We start from the raw sequence: 27,378 nt of genomic DNA on the forward strand, positions 1-27,378 counted from the left end.
TTGCTCGATGTCCTGCCTACAGAAGATACTCATGAGCGTCCCTGTGAAGTGGATTCTAGGCACCTGCCGACAGCACCAGGCAACCAACTCCTCCCCCCCTTACTATGTGACACTTTTTAAGTACATGGATGCTGAGAAGGGGGACCCGAATACTGCCAGACAGAGGCGAGGTCGGCCTCCATATAAAGTAACACAGAGAGGCTACCGAAACACACAGGGCGTTAATAAGAAGGCTGGCTGCACGTGGTCTTCCTCCTCCCCAGTTCACTAGCTGCTGCTTCCTGAATACCCACGTCTGTCCTGTCACTTCTGTCCTGTCACGGGCATCTCCTAGATCCACACGCACTAGAGTGGACCGTGCCGCCCCAGGCCACACTGAGATCTCCATGGCTTCAGTGACCTCTGAGCTCTAGTCGGACGCCGCTGCTATGGTCAGTTAGGGGTTAGGAAGTGCTAGTGTAGACAAGAGTACCTCTGAGACACCTCAGGAGCTACGGCAGTTCTAGACATGTTCTAGACATCCCCTAGAACATGAACACAGAGAGAACACCAGATGGCCTGTGCAGCACGGGCCACACCTGCGGCACAAACCAGCACCCTGGGATTCCAGCTGTCAGCAGATATGGCAGCCACCTTCAGTCAAGCGTGCCTCCTCACAGACGAACGCACATCACTCCAGACTGTGGCCATCCGCGTCAGCAGTGGAGGGATGCCTCGTCTGCCGGCCTGGGCTCTGAAGACGCTTTTCCTTTCCCGAGGAGCAGACTCCGTCTCGGGTCCCAGGAGGGCGCCCCCACGGATCTCCAGCAGAGCCCGCTGGGGGCGGGTCAGTCCGAGGGCCTGAGCCCTGCACCACTGTCACTCCCAGTACTTCCCTCTTCGTTCGAATAGTTCCCCGAGTCCTGGCTGGTCTGGGAGCTGTACTTCCTGTGATCTTCCTCGGACGCTTGACTTTCTTCTGTCACTGTGTCTGTGTTTTCAATGATGAAGCACCTCTCGGTGTGTTCCTCGGGCGTCAGAAACAGAAGGTTCTTTGAAGACGGCTCAGAGAAAAACTAATGGTAAAACAGGAAAAGGAGCACAGGTTTACAACAGAAACTGATTTTCTAGCTCCGGCTTCTTTGCTTTCTGGTGTCCAACAGCAGCAGACCTACCTTTGGGCGTGTGCATTACAACAGATAGCTAAACTCAGCAATGCACCGTAAGGCTCAGAGGGCTCAGGGAGCCTGCCAGGCTGAGGCCTTTTTTGGGTAAGTCTGTGAAGAATGCTTAGACAGACACTGAGCTGTCCAGGCTGGGTGGGGACACTGGGATCATGGTCATTTGGAAGTCACAGTGTCCGGTTCACTGGCACTCAAAAGCACAAGTGAGAGATGACATCTCCCTGCTGATCTAGCTCGAAGGAGCCGGTTCTGTTCATAACGTGGCTGTCAGTCCCACAGCACCAAGGGGAATTTAAAACTCCAGCATGCGGGAAGTGAATGCTGAGCTCTGAGGGCTTCCTGCCTTTTACAACTCGGATATCAGGGACTTACAGATCTTGCTCACTTGCACACGGCAGCATGGTCACCAACCACTCCCCTGGACCTCTTTATCCAAAGCCTGACCTCTTGATCCCACTGCTTCTCAAGCGCAGCCTGCCCTGCCCTGGGGGGAACAGATTGTCCCTTGGGTCCCAGGTTCGAGGATTAGCCCTTCCACACTCAGTGCTATTACTTAAGGTGCTAACCTCACAGGAGTCCTGAGCGAAACACTCATGCACCATTAAAGGAAACTCCTGGTTTTGGTTTCACTGAGACTTCACCGAAGGGACTAGGTGAAGACAGATGGATAATAGGTAACGGTGTTTCTGATATGGTGTGAAAAACCACACAGCTAACAAATGGTACGACACATGCTGCAAGAGGTCAGGGACAAGTCATTATTCCGACTGCAACATACGTCACCAGCAAATGGTCATGTGCCGTAGAGAGCAGACTATGGGCATCAGGTGGCTCCTTGTCTCAGACTCACACATGTTCATCTCAAGTGTCCTCCAAGACTGACCATCCTAGAGCACGTTAGCCCCTCACCCCGTGACAAGGACACAGCAGAAGAGCAAGAAGGCACACTGAGGTAACTAGTGTTTATCCCCTGGCATCATGTGCCTGTGCTGGGAACAGGAAGTGGGAAGCCTCACTCATGGAGAAAACGTGCGCCCCAGACTGCATATAGACTCCAGGTGACCGCTGGGGCAGAGCTTCACGGTCATTTCTTGGGGATGTCGTAAGTGCCGATTTGATGATTCTGCTACTATCTGCTGTCCACTTCCACTTTTGCTGCTACATTCTTAAATGTGCTCATTTGCAACAAAATACAGCTACTGTAGATCATTCCTGAACAGAACAGCTATTACACATTAAGCCATTGTTTCTAAGATTTTCTTTTTTTTGAGACAGGGTTTCACTGTGCAGCCCCGCCTGACCCTAAATTCACAGAGATCCACCTGCCTCTGCCTCCTAAGTTGAGGTTAATGGTGCATGCCATCACACCTGGTCTGTGACAGGGTCTCTCTGCAGGCCTGGCTGGCCTGGAGTTTCTGAAAACCTCGTCTTGTTTTTGGAGATAGGATCTGACTACTCAGCTCACACTGGCCTCAAACTCACTGCAATCCTCCTGTCTCAGCTTCCGGAGTTTTACAGGCATGCACTACCATACCAGGCTTCCACATCACTGGAATTCTGAAGAAACAGTCACATCATCTCAGATTACTCTCTGGACATCAAGAAAGCATAGATCATTTGTTGACTCCAAACATTTGCTCCCCATTTCCTAGCTGGTGATAAGAAGAGAAACTCACCTCGTCAATACTGGGAGGAGGCTTGGGGGATGAAAAGTACACACAACTGAGGTATTTCAGGAGGCTCCTCCCAGCATATGAAACCAGGACCAGGACAGAAAAAATCACAACGCTAAGTGCAGTCATAATCCAGATTTGGGAAGAATTTCCTAAAACACATAAATGATAAGAGCATCAGCACATTCTTTTTTATTTATTTTTTAAAATTTTTCGAGACAGGGTTATTCTGTGTAACAACTTGGCTATCATGGAACTCTCTTTGTAGACTAGGCTGGCCTTGAACTCAGAGATCCGCCTGCCTCTGCCTCCCAAGTGCTGGGAGTAAGTCGTGCGCCACCACCATCTGGCCAGCGCCAGCACATTCTTCTGAGACCAGCCACGGGAGAGGAGAAACAGTGTCCTGAGAACCTTTTTGGGTAGCACTTAAAACATTGCTGTGGGCAGTGACAGTCACACTTGAAGACTGTCCTGAGAACTGAGCCTCGGATGAAGAGAAGACCCGTATGAACAGAGGGGTCCCATCAGCTGGTGTCCCTAGCACCTGCACCGCTTGGACCCCACAGAACTGGCAGAGCCTTCTGTGGCTAAGCCAGTGACCTCTGGGAACTAAAACACAAAGCAGACCAAAGCATGGGCATTTCCACAAGCTCACTGAAGACTAGAGAACAGAAACATTACCAATGAGTGATCTGGGTGTCTGTCAACGAGCAGTAACTACAGACATGTGACCATGTGAGCACTGGATGAGGAGCAGCAGTAACTACAGACATGTGACCATGTGAGCACTGGATGAGGAGCAGCAGTAACTACAGACATTTGACCATGTGAGCACTGGATGAGGAGCAGCAGTAACTACAGACATTTGACCATGTGAGCACTGGATGAGGAGCAGCAGTAACTACAGACAATTATCCTGTGAGCACTGGATGAAGAGCAGCAGTAACTACAGACAATGACCATGTGAGCACTGGATGAGGAGCAGCAGTAACTACAGACAATTATCCTGTGAGCACTGGATGAGGAGCAGCAGTAACTACAGACAATGATCATGTGAGCACTGGAGGAGGAGCAGCAACAGGAAACAGGAACTGAACTGAGCAGAGGAGCGTTCCACGGAAGACTGGGCTGGCTTCACTTCTGATTGCTGTGGTTCAGGAAGGACATTTTCTACCATTTGAAGAAAGAAGAAATTCTTCACTAATCTCAAGGCAGTACTTTTTTTTTTTTTTTAAAGATTTGTTTATTTATTATGTATACAGTGTTCTGCAGGCCAGAAGAGGGCGCCAGATCTCATTACAGATGGTTGTGAGCCACCATGTGGGTGCTGGGAATTGAATTCAGGACCTCTGGAAGAGCAGTCAGTGCTCTTAACCTCTGAGCCATCTCTCCAGCTCCAAAGGAAGTATGTTTATTACCTCTAGCTACATGAAGACATCTAGAAGCTTCTCACCTGGCCTCGTTTCCTTACACAGCGTCTCACTGAAGCTGCTGCTCTTGTTCCACACGGCAAACGAGTGTACTCTGGCTTGTACACAATACAGAGTCAGTGGCTGCAGGTTCCCAATGGTAAACTCTGGGCTTTCCTTTACCATTTTCATCTATAAAATAATAAAGTCAGTGATAAGAATCAGTCACTTTATGAAATCTGACAGAGAATATGTATTTTCTGGATTCCTTTTCTATTCATGATAGTCTCTTCCCAGCACCTAGTGGCTATGTATCCAAGCAATATCAATGTTAAGTGACCCGTCATAATCAAATCAGTTAGAAATCTGTTTTCAAAACAGCACACGATGCCTCCTCCCTCAGGCCATTCTATGCCCACTGTAGCCTACCACTGTAGCCTAACGGTGGGACAGTCAAGGGTAAGGGGTTCCAGCCTCGCTCTGCCACTGCCCACAGTAATCACCACACAAGCTGCACTGCCTGGTGGGAGCATCTCATTGGTCCCTTATTTCCTGATCTCTGAAGTGAGAATTGTCTTTACTGTCTGTATGGGTCAGCCAGTGCTACAACAGTGCTGTGTAACATTTCAACACTCATTCGGCCACAAACTGGCTAGGGCAGGTCCCTCTAAGGCCTGGTCCACCAGTCTCCTCAGTGAGGAAGTGAGCAATACTCACTGCTATTTGCCACCCAAATGAACTGCCAACATGGCCTCCCAGAGTTGTTATGAAGACAGACAGGGCAGGCCATGTAAAAACCTTAGCACAAGCCAGGCTACGAGTTGCTGCTGTGATCACAGGGACACCGTGGGACAGCACAGCCACTGTGATGTACTGAGTCTGTGCCAGGTATTTCATATGCCACCTCATTTCAAATCTGACTAACACCTGGGAAACCTGAGCTGCTAGGGATACCACTGCTTTAGAGAGCAAGAAACCCATATAAGGTCAGCCACAGAGTCTGTCAGCACGGGATCAGAATCAGCTGGTCTGACCTCAGGCCTGGCAAACGGTGAAGACAGTTCTCAATGAGTTAAGTGACGCTGCAGTTGGTATAGGCAGACAGCAGTGGAAGCAGACGGCGCTTTGGGATTTGTTTAAATGCCACCACACGTGAAGAGACAATAGTTACTATCTCCACCGCACCAGATTTTAGGCTTGGTTCCTTGACTGAAATTCCACAGGGGTTCATGCATGGGATGGGTGAGTCCTGTCAAATGACCGGTTCAGAGCAGCACCTTCTCACTCCTACTCCATAAAGAGATGTGTTAGCTGGTTCTCCCCGATGGGTTATGCTGAACTCTGGAGTCCACAGATGTCATCACAGCGAGGTTCTGTCAACACTGAGCTGCCCTCTGAGGACAGGTGACAATCTGGAGACACTTCTGAGGGAGCACTACAGACACCCGAGAGAGCCCCGTGATGTAAGGACAACTTTACCACAATGAATTACCTGGCCCAAATGTCATTCTTGCAAAGGAACCTTAGTTTGGAAAGTACTTGGGAATCATGATAAAATGGATCTAATTCCATAGCAATAGACTCAAGATATATTTAAAAACTGGAGGGTCGGCAAGATGGCCTAGCGGGTAAAGGTGCTTGCTGAAAAGCCTGACCACCTGAGGTCAATCCCTGGGAGGTATATGGGAGAGTCACTTCCACAACCCGTCCTAGGCCTCCATGTGTGCCCTGTGATGCACACACAATACATAGGTAATTGTAAACATGCACGCACGCACACACGCACAGATGCAGGCAACCTGTAACTGTCATGCAGAACACGGAAAAGGCTGACACTCACTCTACTGCACACAGTCACAGTCATAGATGGTTAAAAGGCCTCCCTCAAGCCTTAAAGCCATGAGTTCTCCCTCTTCCTCCCTGCTCAGTTTCTTTCCCAAATCACAGTTGTGAGGCTAAGTCACAAAGTTCCTGTGTAGGCGTTTTACCTTAGTATTTGAAGTGTTTTCCCAGAAACTGACTTCATAAGCCAGCCTATGACATGTGGTGCTGGGGCTGTCCTGACAGCTGACGTAGACAAGCAGCGAATCCCTGGACGGGGTGACGGCAATGACTGGAGCGGGGATGGCAACTGGGGAGGCACAGAGAGAAGAAAGATGGAGTCAGGCACCTTAAAACAATTCTACCAACTTGGGCTAACTGAGGAATTACAGCGCCATGTAAACCACTGACCTAAGGCATGCGTGAACCACACCCATAATCTCAGCTCTCAGGAGCTCAGGCAGGACAACTGCCATGAGTTTGAACCTAGCCTGGGCTACACAGTGAGTTCCAGGCCAGCCTGGTCTAGTGTCAGATGCTGTCTCAAAGAAAACTTGACTTACTGTATTTTTGAGAATTAATAAGTTTCTCTTCAGACCAAAAAGATGCGTTATCTCCATGTGATGCTTGTACCCGGAGAAAGAAAGTTCCTGTGTGGATGGCATCCTGAGGAAAGACACAGCGCGTAGTTCGGACACCTGCACAGGTCGGAATGGCTTCCCATTTATCCGAATAGCTTCCAGAAATACTTTTCAAATAGCTACTGTGGAAGAACAAAGGTTAAAGTCAGTCGTTAAATCAGTAAACATGTATGGAGTGACGATTTATAATGCGTCAGACACTGTAGTAAGAGCTATGGTCCCAGCGACAGTCTCCCCACTTAAGAAACTCGAGGAACAATGGAAGAGGCCCTGATTTCCAACAAAGGAGAGCTGGGGATGCTCCAGAGTGTGCATGTACTTCTCAGTAGTGTGGCAAGCTGTTCCTCACTCTGTGTGTGTGTGTGTGTGTGTGTGTGTGTGTGTGTGTGTGTGTGTGCTGCGGGATGGGGGAACGTTTGTGTTTATATACAGGCCTTAAGTTGATGTCAGGGTATCTTGGTCACTCTCCACTTTACCGAGACAGGATACCTCACCCAACTTGCAGCTTGCTGACTTGACTAGTCTAGCTAGCCAGCTTGCCCCAGAACGCCCTGTCTGACTCCCAGGTGTTGGGATTATAGGTGCTGCCACACCTGTAGGACTTTACCTGGGTTCTAGGGATCTCAACTCTGACTCGTGTTTACATCGTGAGCACTTTCTCTGCTAAGTCATCTCTTCAATACATGTTTATAAACACATTATTATTAAAAAAACTGATATAAACATTCAGAAATAAAAACTTACTAAAAATATTCAAACCTCATTTTGTCTTATGTGCTGGCTGGTTTTGTGTGAACTGGACACAAGCTATAGCCATCTGAGAGAAGGGGGTCTCGAGTGAGGAAATGACTGGAGAATATCCAGGCTATCAGCAGACAAGCCTGTAGGGCGTTTTCTTAATTACTGATCTATGGGGGAGGGTCCAGCCCATGGTGGGTATGGACATCCCTAGCTGGTGGTCCTGGGTTCGAGAACAAAGTCCTGAGGAGCAAGCGAGTAAGCAGCACCCCTCCATGCCTTTGCATCAGTTCCTCCCTCCAGGTTCCTGCCCTGCTTGATCTGAGTTCCTGCCCTGACTTCCCTCAGTGATGGACTGATACAGAAGTACAAGTCAAATAAACCATTTCTTCCTCAAATTGCCTTTGGTCACAGTGATTCATCACGACTGTAACAATAACTGCTGGAGGCTGTGGGAGTATACAGCAGGTGACAACTAGTACTTAACAAGTCGACCTAGCCGATGACTGATTCTCCGATGGGGAGCCCCCATTTGGCAAAGACCATGGGGGTCACTGACTCTGACTCATTTGTTTCTGTCTGTAATTCTCTCATATGCTGCCACAATTCCTCCTTAAACACAACGGCTGTAGGATTCCTTCCACAGCCCATTGGTAGTGCGTGTTACACTTTGGGGGCACACTTATAGCTGTGGATGGATAGGAAGATGATTTCTGCTTAAGTTGTATAATTCTGATGAATAGAAATAATAGTAGGATATTTTTCATTACTAAGACTGACACAGGAAAATTCTCAGCTAAAAAGACAGCCTTTTACACATTTAGCTGATTTTAGACTTTAGAACAAATTCACAACAGACTAGCTGCCCCTACAAATAAAAACACACAAGGACAAGTTCCCAGGTGTCTGTTAAACCAAAGTCAGGCATGAAGAAACTGGTAGACATTATCCCTGCAGCAATTAACCTCAAGGTTCAGCCAACTAACTGTTTATTGTTTAAGTCCTGAATTTCAATGTCACTCTCTGTCTGGGAACCCTAACCACTCAGAGCTACATGCTTACTTTACTCACCATGCCCAGTCAGAATGACCTCCCTAGCTTGAGAAAAACTGTGTGACTTATCATGTGTTATGAGAATGGGTCGGACCCTGTATATGTAACTTACATCTGTCCAGAGTTTGTCTGTTGAAGGAGTGTGTGTGTGTGTGCAGAGACAGCTGTGTAGAAGATGAGTTGCTATGTAGAGGAGAGAGCTTGTATAGCTAGATAGAAAAGAGATGCAGAGGAGACAGATGTGTATGTAGGGCAGAAATGTGTGTGCAGAGGAGAGTGAGAGAGTGAGTGAGAGGGATGCAGAAGAGAAGTGCAAAGTGAAGAAATGTGGCAGGGTAGAGAGACGTGTGTAAGAGACAGCTGTGTGAAGAGATGAAACTGTATATAAAGTTGTGTGGAAAATGTAGCTGTGGGAGACAGATTTTCAGAGAGATTTTTTCAAAATGAAGTAAAAGAGAAAGTTACCATCAAAAAGTGTGCGCTTCCTTATTTTCCCCTCAGATAGTAAAGTCTAGCTAGCCCTTGCTGCATTCTTGGAATTTTTGCATGCCCTGGAGGCGGTCTTGGAGCAGGGTCTCCCAAAGGCCACCAGTACATAACTGAGAAATCCTACTTATATTTTAACTTTTCTTGAAGCTACTTTAACTATCATATGCTAAAATACACTATTTAACAGTGCACAATGTGCATACATATCATCCCAGGTCCACAATCAAAGACTTCAAGCTGGTAGCTTCAAAGTGGTCATGATGGTAATATTTCTGTCACAAAATTCAGCCAACACTACAAATAGGGCTTTTCCCTTCTGGAAGGGAAGTTGCAGCATCGACATACCCCTGCAAAAGTGCCATAACACAGATCCGTGCCATCCATTACAGAGCACATCCCACCAAGGCTAAGCCCCTACCTGAGGCTAGAGATGAAAATCTATTGGCCAATAGACTGCAACTCAAAGCATCTCACTTTAAGGCCAGAACCACAAACCTCCCAGTTGGCTTCCTCAGGCCTGGTGCCACTTGAGCACAAGGCCCCACACAGAATCTGGCCATATACAGCTTTCCCAAACAGACTCCATGCCACCTCCCCTCCAGCACAAAATTCCCAATGGTTCCCAAAGACCTGTAAGATAGGCAGCCAGGGCCAAGCCTGATCCCACACAACTCCTTTTGTTTTCTAGAGTCACTTCTCCTTGTCCAAATGTCCTGCTCTCCCAGGACACCCTCCTACAGCGGCAGGCAACATTCTAGGACACCCCCAAGGCTCCTGCCCTCCTCTGCTGCACACCTCCTACCATCCTCTCCGAGAGTGTGGGCAGGACCTGAAGAGATGGCAGCTGCTTTGCTTTCCTGTCAGATTACACTATCTGGCAGGAGGAGGGCTTTTGAAGATTTAGCTAAGGACCCAATCCGCCATTCTGAGTTAAAGAATTGAAACATCTTGGTGGACATGACCTCTGAGATGAACCTTAACACAAGTGTAAAGGTCACAGTCCCCTCCTAATGGCCTCTGAGAGGCTGCCTCAAGTAATACAGCTTTAAGACATGGCTTCTGTCCACAAAGACAGGATCATGCAGGAGAAAGGCAAGTGTTGGATGAAACTACCCTTCTTAGTGACATTCATTTTTCTTTTCTTTGTGTGTGAGCAAGTGAGTGTGTGCACATGTGCACATATGGATGAGTATGGTGTGTGCATCTGTGTATGAGCTGGGATGTGTACAGCAGCCAGGGCCAGCCGTCAGGTGCTCCGCTCTGTCACGCTCCACCACATACCTCGAGACAGGGAACCTCCACTGAAACTCCCTCTTCCCACCATCACACCCACCTCTCAGTTACTTTGTGGGCAGTAAGTTGCACAAGAAATCGTATGAATGAAATAAAAGCAAACTGGACAAAGGAACAATCAGGACAGGAACTTACGGGAGCCACTGCGCTCGGAAGCTCACGTTTGGAGATGCATAGTCCCAGCTCAGAACATAGCTCTCACCATCAGCATCCACTTCTATGTTTTCTGGCATAGGCATTTTATCTGCCACTAGAAGCCAAAGAACCCATTAAACATACATTTTAAACTAATGAGACTGAACCATAGTTGCCATGTTTGATTTTAAGAATCAAAACATACTAAATCTGTAATTAAAGCTGTGAGCAAGGCCAGCTCACACCCTGATCATAATTGTTGGCAAGGTTGGCAGTGACTTAAGTGTTTTAGGCTGTTTTCATTTCTGACATTTCATCTGTAGTGGTATGCTTTGGGCACCAACCATTCTGCTGGCAACTACATGAAGCATTACAGGCAAGTAAAAAGCATTTATGATACTATAAAATTTTAACTTTTAAGTGAAATTAACTTTCATTAGTACTGAGACAAAAGTTATAAAGTAAATGACTTGATTCTGTAAGAGCTGTTATTCTTCCTTCCTTTGCGCATGCGTGCATGAGAATGTAAGCGTGTGTGTGCCAGGTAAGTGTTCAATCACACATCCCTACCCAATGCTTTGTTTTAATAATTATTAACCCATCATAAACTTCATCACATAACATGGTCCAGAGGAGAAAATGGCCCAGTCAAAGGCTGTCATGTTCAGTTACTGATCTAAAGCCAAGCTCCTCCTTACCTGTGGTGTTTATACATTGCACTGCACTGTAGTTGCTGTGTTTCCTGAGGGACACATGTGTTGCTTCCACTTTTAAACAGTAAGTAGTCTCCGGTAACAGTTTTAAAATCCTTTCTGTGTAATATGTGGTTTTAATAATTTGCTATAAAAGATAAAAAAATATACAAATTTTAGAATTTAATCACCTCCTTCTCTCTCACATCAAACCAAGGTAAAAATAGAAACTTACTGTCACACCTGAAGACTTCTGCCAGATTACTATCTTGTACCTGAAGCTAAAATTATCTGTTGCCCACATGTTTCCACCTTGTCCGGGACAAGTGATGTATACTAGTATAGCTTTATCTTCAGCTTCTAAACGTACTCCTGGGGGGCCAATGTGAGCTGTTGACATCAGAAAAGAATTATATAACTTCAGTAGTACCATTCCAAAATGTTCACAATAAACAACATCTGCCCCTGTCAGGCGGTGGTGCCCACACCTTTAATCCCAGCACTCGGGAGGCAGAGATGGGCGGATCTCTGTGAGTTCAAGGACAGCCTGGACTACAGAGTGAGTTCCAGGATAGGCTCCAAAGCTCCATAGAAACCCTGTCTCGAAAAACCAAAAAACAACATCTGCCCCATGTGGTAAGACAGAGGAAAGCCCTCATAGGTCTCACACTTTGGGAGGACATGGCAAGAACAACCTGCAAACAAAGACATGCACATACACACTGCAGAACAACATGTACAGAGCAGGGAATGGTACAAGCAGGAAAGCTGTTCTGCATCCTCCAAGCAGAAGTCTGAATAAAGCATGGAGTTGTGCAACACACAGCAGAGAAGCAGCCCAGGCCCTGTGGATCACCTGTGAAGTCTCTAAGACGGGACAGTGCAGGGTGCAGAGTGAGGGAGGGCTCAGAAACAGTCAGAGACTGGGCTGGAGCCACGCAGAGGGAATGGCAGCAATTTTAGAAGACACTGGGGGACTGAGCTTGGCCAAGAACCAAACCCCATCAGGTTTGAGAATGATCAGCCTGGCCAAGGGAGGAGGAAGCAGCAAAGTCAGCAGAAATCAGTGAAGAAGACAAGGGCCTCGGCAAAAATGTAAAAGATGTCTCAGACATCCTCACCTGATGGGTCAGACGGAATGTGTCAAGGTATAAAAATGTAGGAAAGGGTCAAAATGAACCCAGGGTCTGAGCTTGAGCAAATTACCAGCTGATGTCATTCCCTGAGACATGAGGGCTACAGGAAAGGCTGTGAGGGAGACTGAGAGCTCCACTTGATTATTCTACTGTGAGATGGCTTTAACATCTAGGGAGACACTGGATGGACATGGTGATACCAGTCTAATGCTCAGAGGGAGCAATGGGGCAGGGGAGGTAATTCTGGGAGTCAAAGCAGGTTTAATGACTAGGTTTTCTGCAGCCCAACCTTGAAATCTCCTGGAGAAAAGAACAAAAGAAAAAGAAAGAGGAAAAAACTGAGTGAGCAGGAGACTGAGGAGCGAGCGGTGCCCCAGAGAGCCAGGAGAGGAAGAACTTCGAGGAAAAGGAGCCATGTCCACGCTGTGCTCAGACGCACCGAGCCTGAGAACCGGGGATGCATCTGTTAGAAGAGGTGGCTGTGACGTCGGCAGAAGTAATAATACGTGAGAAGGAAGAAAGTGAATGGACAGTGATGAGAAGGAAATGGGAGGAAGTGACAGGGGATTCAGGCCATTCCTTTTTAAGACCACGACAGGGCAGTGTTTCCTGAATTTTGGTCTCTAGATCTCTTTACACTGCTATAGAAATCATGGAGTCTGTCAAAGGCCTGTTTACACTGTTATGTGCTTTCACATCCAGCTACTGACCATTAAAAGAGATAAAACTACAAAATGTTTGTGAATTCACAAAGATGATAAAACTATCAGACACAGCACTCAAAAGTACATTTCCAAAATCAACAAGAACTTAAAGGTGTGATATTGCTCTACATTAAAAAAAATCTCATTAACATGTGACTAAGCGACAGAGACCCCTATCTGCAGTCAGTAAGTTCACACCGGGTGTCTGGTGTCCTTTCCAAATTCCTGTGTTTACAGAGATATCACAATGAATGAGGCAAGTCTCTGAGTTACTAGGGAGAGCCTTGACTTTATGGGACTCCTAAAAGGCTCTTGGCGACAACACTTGGAGAGCCACTAACAGAGGCCAGAAGAATGGGCCTCAGCGGAAGGGAGCGTCACCACACAGATGAATGGGTTCACAGAGAACTCTGGTGACGTTTGCTAGAGAACAACAACACAGCCAACAATGTTTCTTACCTTTTTGAAAAGGAATAAACGGGTCACCCTCATTCCATGGAGAAGTGTTCTTTCCTTTTTCTGCTCTTACTCGAAACGAGATTTTGATATAAATATTTGTGTCCAGTAAAGAGAATTTGCATTCGGTCCCCGTAATATGTTGACACCCAGGCAATTTTAACCAGTTCTCCATCTCTTCTCTTTTAATTGAGGAAAAAAAAGACTGAATGAGCTAATGTATATATATAGAAGTGTCAAATACATTTTCTATTAACCAACATAGTTTAAGAATTTATTTCCTATGTTAAGTGTCACGTGTGCTGAGTCTGTGAGCCTAAGTGAAGGGCCAGAAACAAAATACAAAAAAACAAACAAACAAAAACAATGGTTGCAGCTAAAAGGCCATGGGCAATGTGCAATTCACCACACAAACTGTGCCCAAGGCAATTCACAAATTTGTCATTTGGAACAACAGAGGCTGCTGCCATCAGGGACATTTCTATTTTTTTTTTTTTTTCTTGGTTTTTTGAGACAGGGTTTCTCTGTGTAGCTTTGCGCCTTTCCTGGATCTCGCTCTGTAGACCAGGCTGGACTTGAACTCACAGAGATCCGCCTGCCTCTGCCTCCCGAGTGCTGGGATTAAAGGCGTGCGCCACCACCGCCCGGCTCAGGGACATTTCTAAAGCAAACGCCTTCAAAGGTTATGTGCTTTACCAGGTCTCTCCAAGCTGCTTTACCACGAGCTGTGGTATTCACAGCAAGGTGGTCAGCAACCCACTTGTGAAGCCTGAAATGACTGAGTACCCCAATCACGATTTAGACCTGTTGATACTGCCCTGTGACCTCCACCAAAGCCCACATACAGAGACAGTTTCATAATGACAGAAGAATACAATGGAAATCATACTTAGAAAAAGCATGTTCTTTGAGATAATGTCTGTTGACATTTACCTGATGCCCTCTGATTCCTTTTGGATACAGATGAGCCAGGTTACTACTTGAATACGTCAGATATCTAGTTAATTTCTTTGTTCTTTGAGACAGGGTTTCTCTGTAGCCTTGGCTGTCCTGGAACTCACTCTGGCCTCAAACTTGGAGATCTGTTGGCCTCTACCTCCCAAATGCCACCATCACCTGGCCATTTAGTCAATTTTTAACAGAGTTTTCACTTCAATTTTATGAGTGGTCACATTAGCATTTCAAGGAAACAGAAACAAATGATCCATGAGACAAAAGCAGATATGGCCGGCCTGGTTCAAGACAACTGTGTGACTTCTGGGAAATGAGCCTGCATCTCTGACTTTAACTTCCTTATTAAAGATTGGAATTGATCTGATGATGCTGGCCTTCTGACCCTCTATGAATAGACTGCCTATCCTAGGACAGATCTCAGCACTGTGTGACCCCTTCTGACCCTCTATTAAAGCTGGATGCACCTGGTAATTGTTAAAGGGAGATCTGGAACTAGAGATAAAATTTGGAAAAGGAGAAAGTTACATTTTCTTAGCACATCCACCTAGCCTGGGTAATAGTCCGTGTAAATCTTTTCCTCCTCTGACAGATGGTCTTTTTCTTAGAAAGTCTGGGAAGTTTCTCAGATAAGATACTTTTGTCCAGAGATGGTTCTGTCCAGACGTTGCTAATGACGATAGTTACAGAGAGGCTTGAAACCAGGGGTCTGGGCTGTGTCTGTTGTTAGCACAGACGGAAGAAGGTTGTCCAAATATTCCAATAGTAATGGGGAAATTGTGCCCAATGAATGATCAAACACACTGTTCTTAGACAAAGAACTGAATGGAAAGCTACGATAGCACACAAGAAATCATCAGCGTCACCAGGACTCCTGGAGCCGGGCCTGACCTCTGGAGGGCCCTTGGCCTCTCCCAGGTGTTAGCTTTGCCACAATCAGCTCAATTCCTACTTCACATTTCTGTGGCTCCCAGCAATCCTCTATGAATAGACAAACGTACTCTAGGACAGACCTCAGCATTAGGTGGTATGTTTCCTTTGCTCTCTTCCAAACCAATCACTCTGTTTCCTGGAGTCTTTTAAAGATTTCTTTTAAAATTGTGTGTATATGTGTCTGTGCATGGGCATGTGTATGTTACTGTGGGAACCCACGGGTTCAAAAGACTGGGAAACATCTAAAGCTAGGGCTGTGAGCTGCCTGGCCTGTGCCGAGCACCTAAGCTGGGTCCTCTGCAAGGCCAGTGCTTTACTGCTGAGCAGTTAAACCTCTTTAGACCCCTGGGTGTGTCAGTGTAAACAAAGGGATTCCAGTGGAAATGTCCAATCCGAAAAATTTAGGAGACTGGTCTTAGTAGTCTTAAAATGGGGCATGGTTGGGAATGGTGATCCATGTTTAGAATCCTAGCACTGGGGAGGCTGAGACAGGGGGACTGAAACTTTGAGGCCAGCCTGGGCTAAACAGTAAGTTTGAAATCATTCTAGGTTATATAGTAAGACTCCACAAACAACATTTCAACAAACAAACAAATATAACAAGAAAAAACAATAAAATTAAATAATAAAAATGTGGTGGGAGTGTTGCTCAGTGGCCAGTGCTGACCCAGCACATGTAATACCTTGACTCGGTATGACTGACAAAGTGACTCACTGCATACAATGGCTGAATATAAAATTAGCCCCACTTCCCTTTCAACCCACCATTATCTGTTATCTTCGTCTCCCTTTATGTTCCTGGAGATGTAGTTTACCTGTCGATATATGGCTACTGTGTTCAAGGGAGCTTCTTACACTGGGAACTAGTTTTATATTTTCTTTAAAAATTCTTTATCGGGGCTGGAGAGATGCCTCAGAGGTTAAGAGTATTGGCTGCTCTTCCAGGGGTCCTGAGTTCAACTCCCACCAACCACATGGTAGCTCACAACACAATCTGCTGCCCTCTTCTGGCATGTAGGCAGAGCCCTGTATACATAATAAATAAATCTTTAAAAAAATTCTTTATTATATACAATAATTACAGCAGAATGCAATTTGAAACATGGCTATTAAACAGATACAAGACTCATTCATAAGCTTGGTCTCACGAAGTAACGTCATGTCCTTTATCGTTTCTGTCCACTGAGGTTTTTGATCATTTAGGAGAGTACGTGACATAAAAGGCTTTCAATATTCGTGAAATAAAGAGTGAATATTGTAGTGGGTAGTCCTTCTAGCCATGCCTGAAGCACCTCCCCAGTGAGGTAGCAGGTAACTGTTACACCTGCCTATGACCTTGAAGTATGGGGCATGGCTGCCTGGGGACCCTGAAGACCTGGGATGCGCATACTAGGCACTACCTTGTGGTTTTGGATGCTGGGGCGGACCAGGGCAGATCTCGCCAGAGGAGACCGTTGGACTGTGCCTCACCCTTCCAGGATCCTGAGACAAATTTCTTTATTCTGTCTTGTGAGTTTTTCTTTCCCAAATAAATTCCTTTGCCACATCTTCTGCATAATCCAGAAGGCTGGGGTCTCCCGTTTGGGTTATTTCTATAATTAGTATTGCTTCTAGGATCACCCTGTATACAATCTCTTCTCATATGACCTGGTGTACCACAGTTAAAACATTTGGTACCTCGAGGCCTCCTTCCACCTCTGGAAATTGCCTCTCCTAGCCAAGCCTCATTACCATAGTGAAGAGACTCAATATCATTTGTATATTAAATCTATATCTCCAAAGGTCAGAATCATGGACTTCTCCCATTAGAATATCACACATTACACAGATCACAGTCTTTCTGTTTGGTTTCCCTCAAGACAATGACTGTCTGTATTCCAGAGTGGCTTAGAACACACTACATTGCACAGGACCCTGTACATGGCTATCATCCTACCTCAGCCTCCTGAGTGCTGGGATTATAGGTGTGGGCCACTCTGCCCAGCAAATGCTCACTTTAGATAGCAGTGACACTGGTGCTTAGAGTATGCTCGAGATGCAGAGATTCGAACAGCTTACTCATTCCACTGATGATCAGTGCTGCCCGTGGACACGGTGAGGAGCACACATCAACACACACTGCGTCTGCTAAGTCTGCTCACACTTCAGCTCATCGTTTCTATCACTCTCCTGGGCACTTCAGTTTTCATTTTCTTTATGTAAATATTTGTATTTTATTTAAAACATTTTTATTTATGTATGTGGGTATGTTCACGTGACTATAGGTATCTACATATACCTCTTGTGCTGGAGTTACAGACGGTTGTGAGCTGTTTAACCTGGGTGATGGGAACTGAACTGAGGTCTTCTAGGAAAGCAATGAGTGCTCTGAACTGATGAGTCATCTCCCCAGCCCACTGTGTTCTTCCTGTAAAATCACTCACTCAGGACTCGAACAATCTTTAGAGTTAAACTCCTCCTCATCCTCATCAGTGTTCCCGGGCAAGTCCCCATTCAAACTTGTTGCCCAGCTCATTTAAAACTGTTTCCTTTCACTCTTTACTGTCTTGATTTGGATGATAATCTACTGTCACAACTGTCACCTCCATTAACAAAAGGAACCGCAGACACACACAGCAGCAGAGGACAGACTCAAGCAGATTTGCTCAGTCTACACAACACTGCACCGATGCTGTTAGTCACGCACATTTCTGCAAGGGGACTGCTTACAGAATGACAGAGTAAGGGCAATGCACACATGATGCTCCTGCCAGAGCAGAGGGCACAAATGGTCGTGAACTGAGTCTGGGGTAAGCATGGTGTTTGTGTGAGACTCTGGCTGTCTGCTCTTTGTTACGGGGTAACTTTGAAACATCCCCACTATACCTAAACCAGCTGGTGGATGAAAGAATTCCACCCTAAGGCAAAGAACAAATGTATCAGCACTCAAAACGGACTGTACAGGAAACTCACTAGAGATAAGCATGCCTGTGTCCACAGACGGTTGGGAAGCTGTAAGGTCACTCTCTGTTTCAGGGACACGTGGGAACAGTGCACAGTGGCCGACGAAGCACTGGGGTCCTGACCTGGAAAGTCCTGACACCTTCCTCCACTCCATCCTACCCAGGGACAAAGGGGTGCAGACGGGGTCCCAACACCTAGCAGGAGATGGAGGGCTGCACCTCCTGAGCTGGGCCCACCTGTGAGCCGATCTTCTTGGCAAACGGGAAGCAGAAAGTCAGTGCTTTGAAAGAAGTACCAAGAAAAGTATTCAGTCTATGGAAATGTAGGGTCCAAAACACTGATGAGTATGAACTGTGTCTAAAATGAAAATCCTAGGGCTAGAGAGATGACTCAGTGGTTAGCAGCACTTACTGCTCTTGCAGAGGTCCTGGGTTAGGTTCCCAGCACCCACATGGTTTACAACCTTCCCTAACTACAGTTCCAGGGAATCTGATGCCCTTTTCTGGTCTCCACAGGTACCAGGTATGCACATGGTACATACACATACATACAGGCAAAACAAACACACACATAAATTAAATAAGCCTAAAATTTCTCAAAAAATGAAACCTCTGTGTATGATGGGAATTGAGGGCCTATTCCAGGACCTAGCAGGGCCTTCTGGGTTCTCTCCACATGTCAAGACAGTTCAGACACTATTACACATTTAATGAACATGTGACGTCCACGAAGAGATGATATGGGAATGACTGTCTACGATTCTCATCCTCACACCTCAAGAAATGTTTTATTTTGCATATGCATGCGCGTGTGTGCGTGTGTGCAAACACACCAAGGCAAATGAGTGGAGGCTGGAGGACGACTTGCAGGAGTTGCTTCTTTCTTTCCATGTGGGTCCTGGAAGAAGGACCCACTCAGGCTACCAGATGTGGTGCAAATGCTTTTACCTGCTGAGTCCTCTCGGCGGTCCTTCATCTCAGCTCAGTCTCCACCGAGAGGAAGTTAGAAATGTAACATTTCCTATAATGGAAACAAACAACTGCTTCCCACATTAAAAAGAAGTTATGATGATGAAACTACAAAAATCATCCCTAGCATTCCAGCAGGCCAATTAGTCACCTACGTTTGATATTCTGCTGAGAACGTCACATTGCCCACTGCCTCTCTGCTGCTCCACTTTAGGGTATAGTTGTCGTCTATGATGTAGACATCTATATCCTCAGGAGGTTCCAGATCTTCTCCACCTAAAAGCCAACAAGCAACAAACTGATTATTTATATGATGTACAGATATTTTATACATTGTCATTATTCACATCAATAACAGGACTGAATGCATTCATTTTAAAATCTTTCAGCTATGATGCCTAAGAATCCCAAACAACAACCACATGCATAATAACCCTAAGGGTGAAATAGTGGTACACACACAATTGGTGACCAACTGCTCACCAACTGAACTTGAGATCTGCTCAACAAGACAGAAACCATGCCTGGTATTGGAAACCTTGCTAACTGCCCAGGGCTAGTGAGTCATGAGTCTTGGAAGAGAACCTACAAACATCACTTTCCTAGAACCAGCATAATCCCTAACTATATTTTAAATGTTTGTCCTTATACCTACAGGTAAGTATAGTTCTTACCTATCATCAAGGAAACTGTTCTTTGTAACAGATGGAGACCATAACAAAGACAGAACTGATCCAAATGCAGAGTTGTGGAGCCCAGCCCAAGTGATTCATCTACAGTAGAACTCTTGAACCTAAGGCACAAGGCTCACTGGGAAGATGGAGCAGAAAGACAGTGAAAGCCAGAAGAACAGGGAGTTGATTGTGTCTCCTGGAAACGTCAGCTGCTACATCCATGAAGTCTCACTAACATGACTGCCTAACATGCCCTAAACAAGTATACCACCAGCAGATATGTTAACGTGGGAGAGGAAAAGCTCAAGGGGCCTCAGTCCTAGAAAAACAAAACAAAACAAAAAACTACAGGCAATTAAGGAACGGGGAGAGTAGAAAAAATAGTCATCGCCAGGGAAGAACACATCCGTCATTTCATATCAAATGGTCAGCCTGAAAACGTATACCAAGTACATATAGATTGAGAAGGTTGTTAATTATGTATTTAGGAATACACACACACACACACACACACACACACACACACATGAAGAAAAAGAGACCATGAATTTGATAGAGTAGGTTGGTGGTAGTGGTGGTACATGGTAGAGTATGGAAGGAAGAAAGGGAAGGGGGAAATGATGTAACTGTATTTTAATCTCAGGAAATAAAAGTACTTTAAAAATTTAAATTTGATTTATGTATTCTATTTTATGTGAGAATGTTTTGCCCACATATGTATATGTCTTCCATGTAGGTCAGAAGAGGGCATCAGATCTCCTACAGATGGTTGTGAACCACCAAGTGAGTGCTAGGAATTGAATCCAGGTTCTTTGCAAGTGCAGTTAAGTACTCACTCACTAAGCCATCTCTCCAGCCCCAGGACAGAATTTATTCACACACAGCAAAGTATACAGTAGTCTCTGATGTGTGGGAGCTGTAGCCCAAGACCCTTAGTGGATGCTTCGAAGTGCAGTTCGCACCCAGCTCTATCCAGAGTTTTTCCTGCATATGTAAACATACAGTTATGATAAAGTTAGATAATAAAAATAAATGCAATATAGTGATTACAATGGGGTTGAGGACACAGGCCATTATTAGGTAAATAAGGGGGTTCCTTGGACACAGTCTTTTTACTACTTCACTAGTTATTTGGATATTCCAAACAAAGGAAGACATCCACCCAAGGAAGGATGGAGAGATTTTTTTTAAAAAAAAGATTTATTTATTATGTATACAGTGTTTTGCCTGCATGTATGCCTGCAGGCCAGAAGAGGGCGCCAGATCCCATTACAGATGGTTGTGAGCCACCATGTGGTTGCTGGGAATTGAACTCAGGACCTTTGGAAGAGCAGCGAGTGCTCTTAACCGCTGAGCCATCTCTCCAGCCTGGATGGAGAGATTTTTGCACACAATTTAAACATGAGGTGTGTGGACCTTTATAATTACTGTATCTTACTATATTGAACCTTTATTAATACATAATGCCTTATCTCTTATAGTCTTACTTGTGTGAATTAGAAACTTGCAAAGAAACTATTTGATAATAGACCACTCTAAGAAAGACCATGTTGGAGCCCATCTAGGCTTCCTAGTGGCCGTACACAGCAGGACTGCATAAGAGGATGACTTAATCACAGGCCTGAGTACCAGGCGTTTGGAAGGGGCTACACTTGGCTGTAACTAGCAAGGGGGAGATCCTTTGCCCCTCCCCTTGGCATTGTTATAAACAGCTCTTTGGAATAAAGTTCTGGTCTGATGGATTAGGATACAGGCCCTCCCGAGGCTGTCCTATATTTTCTATCTGTTTCTCTCCCCTCTATACTTCTAATATTTCCTGCTGCTCCTGCTCAAGAGTACCCTTGGAAAAAGTGGGGGTGGTATGGCCCCCCACAGGACCAGATTTAGACAGCATCTTCCTCCAAAAGGAGTTAACGCACAGGCCTGTGTGCAGCCTCACGCACTGGGAGGCTTGGGATAAGGGCTGTTCCAGAACCTTCAGAAACAAGCGTCACTCCTGACCTAACACTTGCAGGACAAGTAGTTACAAGAGTAGACCTCTGAGGTAGACAATCTTCTAAGAACGAAGTAAGGTATCATTTCATTCTGGTGGCTAGAGCCCCTCATTCCCTGATTTGTCTATGTAATGACCCCCTTTCCCATCCTCATATTTACTGAATGTTCTAGCACTTGTTTACGCTGAGGATACAGAAAACAGAAACAAAAACCATGTAACCCTTGAATATGTATTTCTGGGTTTTGGGCACTCATATTTGTTTCAGAATAAAGTATTTCATTTCCCTTCAAAGCAGAGTCACTCTTTTGGGTCAATGATTTAAAGTCCTTTAGTCTGAGACTGATACATCTTCCCTTGAAGACGCATGCATGCCTTTGGCACACTCCAGAGAGTTCTAAAACCGTTTAAATAGCAGTGCAGGTGCTATCTAGGGGGAGACACTGACGCATGCTGCCTACTCCAGTCATATTTCTAGAAGCCTTAAAAAGACATTAAAAAAATCCTTTTTAAAAAAATGTCCTCATATGGTGGAAGAAGGCAATTAAAAGTTGCAGCTAGTGGGCTCATGACAAAGAAAAAATGTAGTAACCATAGCAACCGCTGGAAGAGGTAACAGTCTTCTAGAGCTGCAAGCTAACCAAGGACAGCACCTCTGGATGGGAGGTGCATCAATCCCGAGTCTGCTCCTATGTAGTCTGTAGACCTCCCACGCCCCTTGCTTCACCCCCCCTAAAAACCCTGCCCCATCGCTACTCGGGGTCTCTCCTGCTCTGCTGCTGCGTCAGACGGACAGAGAGGCCTGGGTTAACTCGCAATAGTAAAAAGACTCTTTGCTTTTGCCTCGGATTTGGTCTCTTGGTGGTCTTTGGGGGACTCTGGGTACAACAATGTCATGACATACTTCTGCTCCAGAAGTTTATAGATTACAGTTAGATTACATGAGGAGATCTCTGAGAAGAGATTTTCCGATTCTTCTTTTTTTTTTTTTTTTTAGCCTTTGGGGGGTATCCATCAAGTCTCCCTATGCTGTTACCACTTTCTTAGTGTTGGGGAATTAAACCCATGGTCTTGTGTATTCTAGGAACTACATTTCCAGTACCCCACCAGATCCTTTGGACTCCATCCCTAAATGAATCTATCCCGTTACCCTTATCCCCTTAACTTGATCCCCATCACATTTGTTGGAATTTACAAGGTTCTGTGCAGAAAGGGCAGTAATTAACAAAAGATCCAATAGCATTTGTAGTAGTTACAGCATTCTGCTCATGTATGAGTACTTTACCTGCATGTACACCATGTCCATGTCTGGCCAGAAAAGGGCGGCGGGTCTACCTAGAACTGGAGTTACACATGTACGCCACCACATGGGTGCTGGGAATTGAACCTGGGTTCTCTAAAAGAGTAGCCAATGTTCTAAACTGCTGAGTCATCTCTCTAGACCCCTGTTCATAGTATTTTAATTACAAAGATTGTGAGCCAGAGAGGAAGCGGAGATTTGATGAGGTACAGCCAGGGATAGCTTTAGGGATGCAATCTTTCTATGGATAACTGAAGGAGCCCCTGATGATAGAGCATTTTGTTGCTTGGGTGACCAAGAACTCATAAGTGAATCGATGTTGAAGGAATTTAGCAGTCACTGTATCTGGGGTAGATATTAGAACAGCTGTTTTTCAGAAGTACTTTGATCCTGAAGAATCCTTGTGGAAAACAGTGAGTGTTTTGCTGAAGGGGCATTGTAGCCATCCCATGACTTTGGTCACAAGAGGCCTCAGGCACACCTGAGGCTCTTGTATTATTGTGTATTGCAAATGATACACAATAAAGGACTATGGTCATGAGGGCATGTGATGCTCTCCTTTAGTAAGACATTTAAATTAGATTACGGACCTTGGTATGAGCAAATACTTCGTGTAACAATCAGTAAATAGGCCTTTGTATGGCTGTTCTGGGTTCAGTCCATCAGAGGTTGGACTTAAATTTCATCTTAGATGGGAGCGAAAGAGATGACTCAGAGGTTAAGAGTACTAACTGTTCTTCTAGAGGTCCTAAGTGCAATTCCCAGCACCCACATGGTGGCTGACACCCATTTGTAATGAGATCTGGTGCCCTCTTCGGTATACATAATAAATAAATAAATCTTTTAAAAAAATTTCATCTTGGAGTGCCTTCTTTCTTCAACTAACTAGCACTATACGGTGCACCCCAACAAACGGAGATTTGGAAATGAGAGTTAATTGGATTTAGTTTTCAGATTTTTTTTTTTTTTTTTTTTTTTTAAAGATTTATTTATTTATTATGTATACAGAAGAGGGCGCCAGATCTCTTTACAAATGGTTGTGAGCCACCATGTGGTTGCTGGGAATTGAACTCAGGACCTCGGGAAGAGCAGTCAGTGCTCTTAACCTCTGAGCCATCTCTCCAGCCCTAGTTTTCAGATTTTACAGTGTCAGTAACAACACTTTATTCCCACCTTAGCATGCAACATAGCATTTCTTAATTTGTGTATGTGCCTGTCTATCTGTGGACACATTCATGCTAGATGGAGCAGGTGGAAGTCAGAAGACAACTGGCTGGAGTTGGTTCTCTCTTTCTACCATGCGGGTTGGGGATTGAACTCGGGTCCTCAGGTTTGGGGGCGGGTGCTTTTTCCTGCTTAGCCATCTTGCTGGTCCAGCATGTGAAATTTATATAGGAGCATTTATTTATAATTTCAGTTGCTTCCAATCTTTGATGTTTATCTTGATGGACAGTAGGGTGCACTATTTTCTGAAGTCTGATGTAAATATAAAGACATACATCCATGCATTTATACACTAAGATTTCATTAGCAGGTTGGACAATTTTCTTGGTCTAAAGTCCTAACTGGCCCTTACTAGGATACAAAGCATGATTTAATTTAATATTATTATTTGAGTTTTGGATTAAGGACCAATATTACAATTTCAAGTTTAGTGTAATAATTCATTTACTTTTCAATATTGTTACCCTTTAGGGGAAAAGAGTATTAACAGAAATAGAACTGAGAAGGAGGCCTTTAACATGTAAATGGATAGTCAACTATTTTATTTGAAATGTTTTTCTTTAAGAAAACAGCTCTGGTTGGGTGTGGTGGTGCACACTTTTAATCCTAGTACACCAGAGGCAGGGGCAGGTTGATCTCTGGGAGCTCCAGTTCTGCCAGGGCCATATTGTGAGACCCGCCTCAAAACAACCACACACACACACACACACACACACACACACACACACACACACACACACCCCTACGCCTGGTGTAGTTAAGCCACAAGGCTCTCAGGACAGACTCTCAAGTGAGGTTTTCAGTTCAGTCAGAAACTAGTGCATGGTGTCAGGCAAGGCACTTAACCTCTCAGTGCCTCAGTTTCCTCCTCTGTGGAATGGCAGCGCTGAAAGTTTATTTATTCCTTTCAAACACTTTGTAACAAGGGTAGTGAAGAGTCCAATAAATGCTCCTATAAATTATGCGTTAGTAACTGGTTCAGTTTAAGGTCGATTCTTTTGAGAAACATGAACACCACTGAGCACAGACTACTTATCCTCTGGCCTCAAACCCCTGCCTCAGCCTCTCCAGTGCTGGGATTACAGGTGAATGTCACCACAATTGGTTACAATTAATTTACTAATGTACATCCTCCTCAAATGTCCATTTCACGTGACAATAGGGAGGAATTCCCTTTTATATTTAAGTAAACACAAACATAAAGCTTTCCAAGAACAAAGGCTTCAAAACCGTCACCACGGGCTGTATCAGGGCACTTGCCCGAGTTTCCAGTACTGGGTGCTATCCGCAGGTGAGACTTGGGGTATCCGCACCTCCCAGGCGTACCGATTTCTAAGAGGAATCGGAACTTACTAGCAACCCCACAGACCTCCAGGAGACCTGGCTGGCATGCTGGGCTGTGTTCTTCGGGTTCCTTACACCACTATGAGAAGATCGCTCTGTCTATCCCCCTTAGAGTAGTCGCCGTTCTCCTGAGTCACAAACTAGCCGGGTGGTTTCCTGGCCCGCTTGTTATTGTTTTGTTAGCCTGCTCGGACGCGGGCGCGTTAAGGCGACTCTCCTCTCACTCCTCGGCGAGGCCCGGACAAAGTGCGCTAGGCTGGGGAAGCGCGTTTCTGCAGCTGTCTGGTCTCCCACCCGCCATCCGCCCGGAGGGTCGGGCCCAGGACAGCGTGCGCAGGCTGCAGCAGGGGCGCAGGCGCCGGCTCCGGCCAGGAAGGTGACGGGGTCAGCGGGCGGGGACTCCGGCCACCCGCGCCCAGCTGGCGGCCAATGCCCAGACGCCCAGGGCTCTCCCTCCCCGCCGCCCGGCCCTCGGCCAGGCCCCTCGGCTCACCTGCGGCTGCCAGCAGCACCCAAGGCTCCCCAGCCACCAGCACCAGGGCCGCCGCGCCCAGGAGAGCGAGCATCGTCTCGGGAGGCCAGACCGGTGTCTCACATCCCCCGTCTCCTCCAGCGGCGCTGTGGAGCCCGAGAAGATCCGAACAGCAGCGCGGCCATATCCGCGACGCCCCGCCCCTTCCGCGAATGCCCCGCCCCTCCACCCTGGATGGCTCCCCGGCGATCGCCCTGCCCCTCCGCCCTGGATGGCTCCCGGGAACGCCCCGCCCCTCCACCCTGTATGGCTCCCCGACGATCGCCCCGCCCCTCCTTTTTGAATGGCTCCTCTGCGATGGCTCCGCCCCTCCACCCTGGATGGCTCCCCGGGAACGCCCCGCCCCTCCTCCCTGAATTGCTTCTCCGCGATCGCCCCGCCCCTCCACCCTGTATGGCTCTCCGACGATCGCCCTGCCCCTCCACCCTGAATGACTCTTCCGCGATCGCCCCGCCCCTCCTTCTTGAATGGCTCCGCCCCTCCACCCTGTATGGCTCCTCCCCCCGCAAACGCCCCGCCCCTCGTCTTGAATGGCTTCTTCCCCCGCCCCGCAGGCGCCCCGACCTCTCCGTGAGCAAGCGGCTTGGAAAGCACCGGGCGGTCTAGACTTCAACCCGTGCGCTGACCTCTGACCAGACATGTCCCTGTCTCGCCCCACTCCCATTTCCTTAAAGATCGACTACGATAGTTATCTCCAGAGACAAGCGCGGGGTGCAGCCAGTGCGCCTGCGCAGATCCCCCCCCCCCCCCCCCCCCCCCGTAACATCTCCGTCTCTGCTTCTCAGCTTCCTGTTTTTGCCCTGGGGTGGGGCTGGTCCGGAGGCTGTGAGGCGTTGCCTCAGGGGTAGCTGGTCCACAGGCTTGCATCCTGGTGTGGGCATCCCGGGAGACGAGGACCCTGGGACCGGGAAGGCACAGGCGACACAACGTTTACTATCTCAACTGCACACGATTCTTATGCTTGATTCCTTGCTTGAAATCCCACAGGGATTCATGTGGTTTGGTGGTGCACACTGGCTCTATCTATAGGTTTTGAATTGCACAGCATTTGAATCCTTTTTCTAAAACTATTTTTTAGGTTGGTTTTATGTGTGCGAGTGTTTTGCCTGCATG

General features: G+C 46.4%; 1 protein-coding gene across 1 annotated transcript; it reads right to left on the reverse strand.

The window, feature by feature from the left end:
• On the reverse strand, positions 1-26,401 carry Ifnar1 (interferon alpha and beta receptor subunit 1). Its single transcript, XM_059277403.1, has 11 exons — positions 26,227-26,401; positions 19,354-19,474; positions 13,407-13,585; positions 11,343-11,497; positions 11,114-11,255; positions 10,416-10,530; positions 6,630-6,829; positions 6,234-6,376; positions 4,290-4,437; positions 2,840-2,988; positions 1-1,055 (listed from the first exon to the last, which is right to left on the reverse strand). The coding sequence occupies exons 1-11, from the start codon at positions 26,297-26,299 to the stop codon at positions 828-830; spliced, it is 1,653 nt and encodes a 550-aa protein (XP_059133386.1). The 5' UTR covers positions 26,300-26,401; the 3' UTR covers positions 1-827.
• Between the last annotated feature and the right edge of the window lie 977 nt (positions 26,402-27,378).

This window comes from Peromyscus eremicus, chromosome 12 (genome assembly GCF_949786415.1).
Source record: "Peromyscus eremicus chromosome 12, PerEre_H2_v1, whole genome shotgun sequence".
NCBI classification, from domain to species: Eukaryota; Metazoa; Chordata; class Mammalia; order Rodentia; family Cricetidae; genus Peromyscus; species Peromyscus eremicus.

Bases quoted from the DNA above. Each gene is read 5' to 3' on its own strand.
- Ifnar1 (XM_059277403.1), bottom strand. From the start codon at position 26,299: ATGCTCGCTCTCCTGGGCGCGGCGGCCCTGGTGCTGGTGGCTGGGGAG. The intron at 6,377-6,629 runs GTAAGTCAAGTT...GTGCCTCCCCAG, and splicing joins TATTAATTCTCAAAAATACA to TTGCCATCCCCGCTCCAGTC. The intron at 2,989-4,289 runs GTGAGAAGCTTC...TATGTGTTTTAG, and splicing joins GTGTAAGGAAACGAGGCCAG to GAAATTCTTCCCAAATCTGG.